General features: G+C 48.7%; 1 protein-coding gene across 1 annotated transcript; it reads left to right on the top strand.

Annotated features, from left to right (window-relative positions):
- The first annotated feature begins 272 nt into the window (after positions 1-272).
- On the top strand, positions 273-7,476 carry SKIDA1 (SKI/DACH domain containing 1). Its single transcript, XM_072749336.1, has one exon. It carries the CDS (start codon positions 1,031-1,033, stop codon positions 3,767-3,769), a length of 2,739 nt encoding a protein of 912 aa, XP_072605437.1. The 5' UTR covers positions 273-1,030; the 3' UTR covers positions 3,770-7,476.
- The last annotated feature ends 3,660 nt before the right edge of the window (positions 7,477-11,136 follow it).

Below are 11,136 nucleotides of genomic sequence, written 5' to 3'. Positions count from 1 at the left end.
GTAAGTCTGTACTGGGGTGGTTCACTTGCGCGGGTTTAACTTTGGAGCTCCCAGCCGGTCTCCTTCTCCACTCCCATAAGGGAAATACCAAGCTATTCTGCACATTTTCGCTTAAGCTCCATTTTCCAAAGGAAAAAGGGGGTGGGGTATGTCTATTTAGGCTTGATAATGTTTTTAAAATGCTTTTCTTTGAAATGATAATAGCTGCAGCGGTAAAATGCAAATAAAGGGAAAAATAGGCAATATTCCTTTAAAGGCGAATATACAGGTTTTTTTTTTTTTTTTTTTTTTTTTTTTTTTTTTAAAGCGTACACACACTGGTTCAGATGAAGTCTGTGAGTCAGGCTGTTTCTGAGCTCCGATAGTTTAATGGAAAGATTTATATACCGACTGTATTATTTACTTTGGGAGGGGAGGTGGCAGTATAAGGGTATGCTAATTAGTGGGAGATTTTGGGGGGAAGGGGTGGAATATCAATTTTTATTGCATCACCTGTCAGGAGTGTCCAATCAGCGCTGGCTTTAGGGGAATTAATTGATGAAGGTGTCTCCGGACGAGCTCACTTCACTCTGTCATTTTATTTGTAGCTAAAGCAGCGGCGGGAATAGCAGCTGCATTTCTTTTCTCTTTCTCCCTTCACATTCCATTATCATAGTGCTCCAATGGAGAAGGAAGGAATAGAGGGGCCCAGGTACTGATCTGCATCGGGGACTTAGACCAACACACTCGCAGATCAGAAACCGGATGGTTTTTTCCCTCTTTTTTAAAAAATACGAAAACCAAAAAAAAAAGCAAGAATCAAGTCAGTGTAATTTCATGTTGTTTTTTGTTTTTTGTTTTTTTGTTTTTTTCCAATAATTTCGCCTAGAGTTTGGCACTCCCTTCGCCGGGAATAACAGTCTTTGTTATTTTATTAGCAGGATGCCTTGAGACACATGCAGCATCTGGTGGAGGATTAACATACATACATGTGTATGTATGCGTCACGTATATATTTACTGCAAATGGTGGGGATCATTTAGTGCCCGAGATGGGAGACCTGAAGTCAGGTTTTGAAGAGGTGGATGGCGTGAGGCTCGGCTACCTCATCATTAAAGGAAAGCAAATGTTTGCCCTCTCCCAAGTCTTCACGGATCTGCTGAAAAACATCCCGAGGACGACCGTGCACAAGCGCATGGATCATTTGAAAGTGAAAAAGCACCACTGCGATCTGGAGGAGTTGCGGAAACTCAAGGCAATCAACAGCATCGCCTTCCACGCCGCCAAATGCACGCTCATCTCTCGGGAAGACGTGGAAGCGCTGTACACCTCCTGCAAAACCGAGCGCGTCCTCAAGACCAAGCGCAGGAGAGTCGGCCGGGCCCTGGCCACAAAGGCGCCGCCGCCAGAGCGCGCCGCCGCCGCCGCCAGCCCCCGCCCGGGTTTTTGGAAGGACAAGCACCAACTTTGGCGGGGCCTGAGCGGAGCCGCGCGGCCCCTGCCAATCAGCGCGCAGTCCCCGCGCCCGGGCGCCGCCGCCGCACGCCCCGCCGCCCATCTACCTCAGATTTTTAGCAAATACCCGGGCTCGCCCTACCCGGAGATCGTGCGCTCGCCTTGCAAACCCCCTCTAAACTATGAAACTGCCCCGCTCCAGGGGAACTACGTTGCTTTCCACTCGGACCCCGCTTACTTTCGGAGCCTGCTGTGCAGCAAGCATCCGGCCGCCGCCGCCGCCGCCGCCGCTGCCGCCGCCGCCGCCGCCGCCGCCGCCGCCTACTACCAGGCGTCGGCGGCCGGGCCCCAGCCCAAGGCGGCGGCGGGCGCGGGCGGCCCGGTGAGCCTGACCTACCGGTGCAAGCGCAAGCGCGGGGGCGCCAAGGACTGCCTGCTCGCGCCCCACGCCGGCGCCCGCCGCCTGCTGCTGCTGCCCAGGTCCTACAAAGCCAAGGCGGCGGCGGCGGCGGCGGCAGCGGCGGCGGCGGCGGCGGCCGGGGCCACTTGCCTGGAGAGGTTTCATCTGGTCAACGGCTTCTGCGCGCCTCCCCACCACCACCACCACCACCACCACCACCACCACCACCATCACCACCGGGCCCAGCAGCCGCAGCCGAACCACCACCCCCCACATCACCACCGGCCTCATCCCCATCTCGGCGGCTTTCCCGAGAGTTGTAGCAGCGACTCGGAGTCCAGCTCCTACTCGGACCATGCAGCCAACGACTCGGATTTTGGCTCCAGTCTGTCCAGCTCCAGCAACTCTGTGTCCTCGGAGGAAGAGGAGGAGGAGGGAGAAGAGGAGGAGGAGGAAGAGGAGGAGGAGGAGGAGGAGGAGGAGGGGGGCAGTGGGGCCTCGGATTCCAGCGAAGTCAGCTCGGAGGAGGAGGACTCATCCACGGAGTCGGACTCCAGCTCCGGCTCCAGCCAAGTGTCAGTGCAGAGCATCCGTTTCAGACGCACCAGCTTCTGCAAGCCTCCCAGTGTGCAGGCTCAGGCCAACTTCTTGTACCATCTGGCCTCCGCCGCCGCTGCAACCAAACCCGCTGCTTTCGAGGATGCCGGCAGACTTCCCGACCTCAAGAGTAGTGTCAAAGCGGAGTCGCCGGAGGAGTGGAATCTGCCGGGCTGGGCCCCCAAAGCGTCTCCGGTGTACTGCCCGGCCAGCCTGGGGAGTTGTTTCGCGGAGATAAGGAACGATAGGGTATCTGAGATTACATTCCCACACTCTGAAATTTCCAGTACTGTAAAGAGAACTGACCTGACAATTAACTGCCTGGCGGAGGGGGCCTCTTCACCTAGCCCAAAGACAAACAATGCATTTCCACAACAAAGAATACTCCGAGAGGCTAGGAAATGCCTACAAGCAACTCCTACTACACACTGTGCAGATAACAACACAATAGCCGCTAGGTTCTTAAATAATGATTCTTCAGGAGCAGCAGCAAATTCTGAAAAAGATTCCAAAATCCCTCATTGTGCTGAATTTGCTACGGATTTGTCCTCTTCACAAACTGACTCCGAGGTGGATGCAGCAGCAGGAGCAGCAGCAGCCACCAGAGCTGAGAATCCCTGCACTAAGACAGGAGACAAAACCTTGCCATTTCTGCACAATATTAAAATCAAAGTAGAAGACAGTAGTGCTAATGAAGAATATGAACCTGACCTTATCACAAATAAGCTTAAGTGCGAGTGCAATGATACAAAGGGTGAGTTTTACAGTGTGATTGAAAGTAAAGAGGAGGACGCCTTGTTAACTACAGCCAAGGAAGAAGGTTTTGCATGCCCTGAAAAAGAAACTCCTTCCTTAAATCCACTGGCTCAGAGTCAGGGCCTTTCATGCACTTTAGGTTCTCCAAAACCTGAGGATGGGGAATATAAATTTGGTGCCAGGGTGAGAAAGAATTACCGGACACTAGTACTGGGAAAGCGACCTGTACTTCAGACACCTCCAGTCAAACCAAATTTGAAATCAGCTAGAAGTCCTCGTCCTACAGGTAAAACTGAGACACATGAAGGAACACTGGATGATTTTACAGTTATAAACAGACGCAAAAAGGTAGCCAGCAATGTAGCATCAGCAGTGAAAAGGCCATTTAATTTCATGGCAAATTTTCCTTGTCCACCATCACTCATTATTGGGAAGGATGGGGATTTGTGGCCGGCGTATTCCTTAAACACCACTAAGGATTCCCAACCTCCTCACAAGGCCCATCCTATATGGAAATGGCAGCTGGGCGGTTCTGCAATACCTCTTCCACCTAGTCACAAATTCAGGAAATTTAATTCATAAAAGTGTTTTTGGAAGATATTTTCTTGAACCCTATTACCTTCCTTTTGTTGTAAACTGCACAGGATGGTTTGTACGAGTCCATTAATGTGTTACACCCCTCTCGGAGCCCTGGTTTATCGCATTTTGAAGACAGAAATCGGATTACTTTTTTCCCATTGCGGGGCTGGGTTTTTTTTTTTTTTTTTTTTTGGAGTAGGGTGGGGGCGGGGTGGGAGAGGGGTTGGTTTACATTCCACAGACTACTTCAGGCTAAAGACTCAAGTAAAACTCAGTTATTAAGGTAGAGCTGGAACACTTTACTGTTTCAATGCTAATAATGCACCCGGTACCTCAATTCAACTGCTACAAATAAATGTCAAAAGGTTGAATAATAAATATTACAATGAGCCATTAAGTTTATGCACTAGATTTCAGACCTGAAAGTGTAACTGTTAATTCAGTGAAAGTTTGTTAGGTTACATGGTTACACAGTGAGGTAGAAAGAAGTTTCTGCGAGCCCAAATGTTCTTTTCTGGAGCTCTTGTTTGTGGGATACCTTTTCCTTTTTCTCCCCTCATTCCTTTTCCAAGAGTAGTTGCACTTCATTTTCCTTCCTTCTTCCTTCCTTTCTTCTTTCTTTCCTTCCTTCTTTTCTTTTTTTGAGTGGAAAGATTGGGGAGTCCTGCTTGAATGCTGATAAAAGCTGCCTCATATATACTGAGTAAAATAAATATGAGATTTCTTTCTTTTTTTTTTTTTTCTTTTTTTGGTAAAGGGTGTGATTTTAGTTTTACAGTCACTCCTAGCAATTGGAAAAGTCCTTTTTGTGTTCTCACCCAAAGGTTTTAAATAAGGTGACTCTTTCTCACTATTGTCCTGCTTACCTTACCTTGTGGTCTGACTCCTCAAGTTTGACTCCTCAAACTTGCAAAACAATTAAAAGAGTTCTCTTAATAGCAGGATATTTTATGGTCTGATTCTTCATAGTGACAAAGCAGTAAATACAACCAAGAGAAGTAAAATGGGTCAGAGTTGTAAGAATACCCCATAGGAAAAAATAAGTTCTTTCAGGGCTCTTTGGTACCAGAACTCAGGCACTTGGATTTTATTACCTTTTACTTTTTCTGCATCTCTCTAAACTTCTGTTTTCAGACCATCCTGTGAGTAAAGCAGGAGAGTTTCTACTGCAAGTGACAATCAGAGGTGACTATCTATATTTGCACTTAAAATCAAAGTAGTTCAACATGCAAATGGCTAGGGTCTAGCCCTTGGTAAGGGCCATGCTGGTGTACTATGTTGTGATGATGGAAGCAGTAAATCAAAATTATGGAAATTTGCACTGTTGAAAAGCATGCTTTAGCTTTATTTTCAATTAAAAACACTGTTTAAAATTCCTGGTTCCATACATTTCTACTTATTCCAGATTGAAGAACGGTTAACAGGAATGAATGGTTTTGTTGACATTTTCATTTGTAATGTTTTTGCCTGAAAGAAATGCATTTATTGGGTGTAGTGTTTTGTTGTAATGCCATGTGATGAGGCCAGTCAGGTTCTGTGCAGAACACTGGATTCCTTTCTAAATAACAACAAAACTGTACAAACTTGTTACAAATCAAGTGCAAAAGTTTCAGGTTTAAGAAAGTGAAGCAAAGATCAATTGCTATTTTTAATGAAAGTTAAATCTAATAATTTTTGATCTACTTCCCTTAGTCTGTCCAATTAGTTATGTAGCTCAGATCTTTGCCATCTTAAACCTAAGAAGTTGCATCTAATGACCATAAATCAGAATACAAAACAAAACATCAAGGAGATGTTTACTGTGTGAATTTAGTCACTATTTCTCATGGAAATTCAGTCTTTTTTTTTTTTTTTCTCCCTTCCCTTAACCTTCTAATTCCTACTCCATTTGAAATTTTTTTCTTTTGTCTCTAAATGTTTCAGATAGATCTGGATGGTCTCAGCTCTAATTGCTGTATATGCTCTGTGGTTTTACTCTTACTGTAAAGGACAGAGGCTCAGAATACCTGCATCCAAATACATTTGGATGGAGTAAACAGATGCTTTGAACTGTCTCCCTTCCTTTCTTTCTTGAATGTTGCCAGATGTAGGTTCACTGGATCCTTTTTTATTGGGATGCTAGATATGGTCAAAACAAAAATTGAGGGATGTTATCCTTGAATTCCTGTTTGTATATAATTCCAAAGACCAGTACAAGTTGCAGTTAAAGCCCCCAGAAAGCTGAACAATTGGCTTCTCAGTCTGAGTTCTTTCCTCTTTGGAAGGTCATACAGAATTTGGGTGCAGTGATTTGTCCTGCAAAAATCAATCTGTTAAAAAGGGTGACATGCACACACGGGAAATCTGTAATTTCTATTCTTTAATTACTGTTAAGTCAAGAGAGTTCAAAGTATGATGACCACTCCTCATTTAGACCAGCACTTCTCTTGCTGGCTATGGAATCATTGTTCCTATATTATAAATGGAGAATATATTTGAAGCCTACAGATCTTGGGTGTGGGAGGACTGCTAGATGGAATAAGCACGATTTAAAACAAATATACCCTATGGAATTTCTGACATAAAATATCGGCTTCCAGCTTTGACACTTGGTCTCTAGCCCTCAGAGAATCAATAGTTTCAGTTTATAGGAGCTGGAGAATGAGCAGCATGGAGGCCGAGGCATTCCAGAGTGATACCATCAAAAGGAAAGAAATTAAATAGTCAACACAAATTTCACCCCACAGTACTACAACAAGCCAGCCAACCACAGCAAAATCTGAGTTGGGGCTTCTGTTAGAAGAGTGTACCAAATAGTATTCAGTAACTTACAAATAAAGGGTATTCTTTCAATTTCTGGTAGCCCCTTAGCTGTTTTCCCATTCTGTTGTGGGAATTATTCTCAGTTCAGTTTATTTTATTTTGGTTGTTTTATGATTAATGACAACATCTAGATTTTCTAAGATGCTATGAATGTCCCATTTGTTCAAAAAGTTAAGCCTTACTGAGGGAAAAACAAAGTTACCTCCATTGATAGATTGCATTTTTACATTTAACTGTTTTCAGGTGATGGCATTTTTTTCTTAAAGGCACTACATGGTTCCAGGGTCACTTAGTCCTGTGTCTAAAGCTCAACACTCACAAAATGCAGGAAAGGGCTCCTTCTCTTTTTTGGGTAAACAAGCTTATTTTTGGTCTCCTATAAAAATAGTTTCCTGATAAGACTCTGAAATGAAGATTTAATTATTTTTTTTAAAAAGATGTATGTATGCTGTCTTCCATGGTCAGGTTATCTGCCTTCTTAGAAAATACAGCTTGCTCTTTTTCAACTATTTACTTTTTAAAGTGGGTGTTCTTTTCTACTGGCTTACTTGATTACAGTGCAGTAATCTCAATAATGGTTGTTTATTTTAAAATCAACAACAAGGAGCCACCACTAAACAGCAATAACACAAACTAGATGGGCTGGTGTGTGGATTTTTATCTTATCTGTGTTTGGGTGACTCTCAATGGTCTAGAAATTTTTCAAAGTTCCGGTCACAAGAATTGGAAGTTTCTGCTTGGTATGAGAATGATAGTTTTGTTTGAATGCAGGAAAAGATATAGACTAATTCCTCAAAAGCATTTTTTTCCCTTTCAGAAAAAACAAACAAAAATCCTCCATGGTAAAAAAGCAAAAACAAAGTCCTCACATTAAAAATAATGATAATAAAGCATTAGTATCTACAAAAGATAGAAAACGTGAGTTTTGCTTCACCTTGAAAATAACTTCCTGCTGCTAAAGGATGTGAAAAGGGAGTTTCCAAGAGCCAAAGTGGCGGGGGGGTGGGGTGGGGGGGAATTAAAGGTTCCTCATCAACTAACCTCAGGAAATTGACAAGGAGGAACAGGGCATCCACCTTAGGGAGTCCACCCGGTCACCCAGGTCTTCCCTGGGACTTTTCCCTTCCCTGGAAGAAAGAACTATTTTTAACGCTAGCTTTGGTTTTGGTTTGCTCCCTAGGCCAAAGGGCATTTTTGCAAACTAGCCTGGGGGGTAGGGACGTAGGGAAGATCCAGGAGGTTGGGGGAGGGCTGCATTTTACCTGTTTGGCAGGCCCTCTTTTGCAAAAAAAAAAAAAAAAAAAAAAAAGAGGAGGGGGCCCAGCTATCATTCTTTGCCCATGCCCTAGGCCCCCGCTCTTCTCTCGCTCCTTTTCAAACTGTGGCGGCCTCACAAGCTCCTACTTTAAAAGGCCTGAGATGTTTTGCATGAAGCCCTCACAATAGGGGTTGAGAGAATTGACAGTTTCAAAAACAAGGCGTTCAGTCCTTTCCAGCTGCCGGGCCCGCTCTCTCGCACCAACTCCTCGCTCCTCTCTGCTGGTGGCGTCCCCGGCCGCGAGCGGCCGGCCCCCACCCCGCCAGCCCGGGATCCGGCCGCCCCACCCCGCCCCCGGGCTGTGTTTGTAAACAGGGGTCAGTGTCCGGGGGCTGCCGGCGCGGGGCTCGGCCTGGCGGGCTGGCGGGCTGGGAGGAAGGCGGGGACGGCCGAGCTGGCGCAGGGCCGGCCCGGGGGACGTGGGGGTCCCGGGGTGCCTTTGCCCCTCGCTTTCCACCCGGGTGCCGCAGTGTGACCGCTGTGCTGACCCGGGGCAGCTCCTAGCTCTGTGGCCTGGGCCACCAGCACCAGAAAGATGTTTAAATGCCGCCATTTTGCATGGTGGCAAACAAATTTCTTTGTGACTTTTTTTCCCCGCCCAGATCTTGCTCTCCCCTGAATTTGTCACCTACTGGCTCCCGGGGCGGAAGGGCCCGGACCCCTGTGCGCCCGGCCCTCAGCTCCTGTCTACGCAGCCTCGGGTCCCAGTGGCCTCAAGGACGGGCCCACGGGGAGCAGGGGCGACCGGCGCGCGGCCGGTCCTCGGCCGGTCCTCGGGGACCAGACAGCCTCCTCTCACTTGGCGTTCCTGTGCCTTTTGTGTGCTCTGAGGTCAGCTCCCACCCCGGCACACGCACACACCGCCTAGCCATTTCTCACCTTCTCGCCCAGGCCTTGTATCTCTCTGTCCCGGGCAAATGGGGCCCAGCCTTTTTTTTTTTTTTTTTTTTTTTTTTGCTTTTTTGCTTTGGGCGGAGGGCTGGCCAAGGTCTCCAAAATGCATGTGTGGAACGCAAGTGGCAAAGAGATGAGGCTTCACACTGGGCCAGCCAGCATGGCTGTGAACGCCTTCTGGGAAGTGGCCCAAGACCTGCGGCCGGGGGGTGGGGGGGGAATCAGGGGAGGCCCCTGCAGAACTCCCAAAGAGGGGGTTAAATGTGATGGGGCAAGGCTTGCTTTCTTTGGCGGCCGTGGTTCCTGTCCTTGGAACCTCTCAGTGCCTCTGAAAGTGGAATGATGACCTGGAAACGGGAAGCGTGAGACAGTGACCTGGAAAACCACCCTGGGTTGGGGAGGTTGGAGTGCAGCGATGCAAACAAAGCTGCTCCCAGAAGAAGAGGGGAAACAGAGGTGCGCCACGGATAGGTCACAGGAAAGTGCAACAAGCTTGTTTTCCCGGGTGTTTAAAATGCAGCCCCAGTTGTAAAGTGTGTGAAATTACGCACTGGTCTCTTAAAGAGTGCCTAATTTATAGTAAATAGCAAGGTCTTTGTAAATGGCTTTATTATGTTGTTTCTTGTTAATTGTTGAGAAAATCCCCATTGTTGAGTGTGAAAGGCTTTATGAGCTAACCTGGTCCTCGGCGCAATCAGAGGGCAGTAAATGGCCGCTCGGCCTCCAAGGCCCAGCGCGGAAGCTGACGCGGCCCGAGAGCGGCCCGGGCGACCCTGGAGACGGTGCCTCGGCCTGGGAAGAAAGTGGCGAGGGCTTCCCGGCTTTAATTAATGAGAAGGCGTGTTTTGAACTCGCGGGCCCCCAAGAGCAGCTTGCTAAGTGGGACGGGGAGCATGGAGAGCGCCGGGGCGACCCAGGCGGGTAGGGCGGCGGGGAGGCGGAGCGGGGCCCGGGCGCCCCTCTCCGGCCCCACAGCCCCGGCCACAGGCCCGCCGGCCCGGCGCCCGCTGCGGCCGCGCTGGGGTGGAACTGGGGCTTGGGCATTGTCTCCAGGTCTCCCGCCGCGTGGAGCGCGCGCTCAGGCCCGCCTGGCCAAGCCTCCTAAGGCCCGAACACCCCGGATGGGGAGGTGGGGTGGCTGGAGGGGCTACGGACCGAGCAGCCCCCCGAAGGAGAGCTCCAGACCCCGGCCTGCGCCTCCTCGTCTTTTGTTTGAAAGCTGTCTCTCTCCCTCTCTCTCCCCCTCTCTTTCTTCCTTTCTCTCTCCGCGCGATCTCTCCCTCTCTAACCTGAAATGGACTCAGAAGACAGGAGAAATCAGAGGCAAGGCTTTGGGGTGTGTGTGTGTGTGTGTGTGTGTGTGTGAGAGAGAGAGACAGAGAGAGAGAGAGAGAGAGAGAATTTCTTCTTTAGGATAAGATAGTCTTCTCTCCTTTTCCCATCTTCTCCAGTTGTCTCTCCAGCCAGTTGCGACCCAGGAAGGGTTTGGGCAAAACCAGGCAGGCGTTGGGTTCGTTCCATTAACTTTGGGGCGAGGACCCCACCGGATCCTGCAGGCCTGGAGAGGGGCAGACGGAGAGCGCCTCCCCGGGCTTGGCCCCGCGGCCTTCCCAGGAGTTAAGATCCGGCGGTGGATCGGGGGGAAAAGCAGCAACCGCCTCTCTGCAGCCTTTGAGCTCAAGCAGGGCGGCCAGAGGGAAGAGAATTTCTTCCTGAGCCTACGTGGGCCGGGCGGGGGGGTGGGGGGGGGGGGCGAGTTAGGTGGCCCGGGCTAAGGATTCGGACATTAGCAAATGCAAATCACAAGGAAATGTTCATTCCGGTCAGAAAAACCTGTATCTTTCCCCATCCTTCTGGCCTTCTAAGATGGCCCTCCGCTTGCGCACACTCGCTTTCTCACCAAATTAGCTATTACGTGAAATCCCCCTGGGTTTAAAGCACTTGTTTCGCGGATTCGCGTACAACCCATATTAACTATGCACTTTCTGCTATTCCTCTTGTGACTGTCCCTGCCTCTTCCTTCTTTGAGGAGCGTAGGATGCATTTTATTTTAGTCCAATCGATGCCTTGCGAATACTGGGGATAACACAACCCACACTGCTGCGATGGAGGCTGTCTTCAAAATTGAGTTTAGGGATCAATACTAAGTCGAAAAGCTCCAAATTGCACGAATGCACCAAATTCAAGCCTTGGGCTCCCAAGCCCCTTTGCTGACTGAGTGACGCACTCCTGGGCAGTGGCTGTGGTTCGGTTGTTCCTGCTTCTCAAAAAACAGGATGTTTTCATCATATGTATTTGGCTTTCCCTAAAGATCACTCCAGTTTGTTTGGAAAAACGCGACCCCAAAATGTGTGGA

The sequence above is a fragment of the Vulpes vulpes genome, chromosome 2 (assembly GCF_048418805.1).
Source record: "Vulpes vulpes isolate BD-2025 chromosome 2, VulVul3, whole genome shotgun sequence".
Classification (NCBI taxonomy): domain Eukaryota; kingdom Metazoa; phylum Chordata; class Mammalia; order Carnivora; family Canidae; genus Vulpes; species Vulpes vulpes.
The sequence above is the reverse complement of the archived record's forward strand: the minus strand, read 5'-3'. Positions and strand labels throughout refer to the sequence as shown.

Bases quoted from the DNA above. Each gene is read 5' to 3' on its own strand.
- SKIDA1 (XM_072749336.1), top strand. From the start codon at position 1,031: ATGGGAGACCTGAAGTCAGGTTTTGAAGAGGTGGATGGCGTGAGGCTC.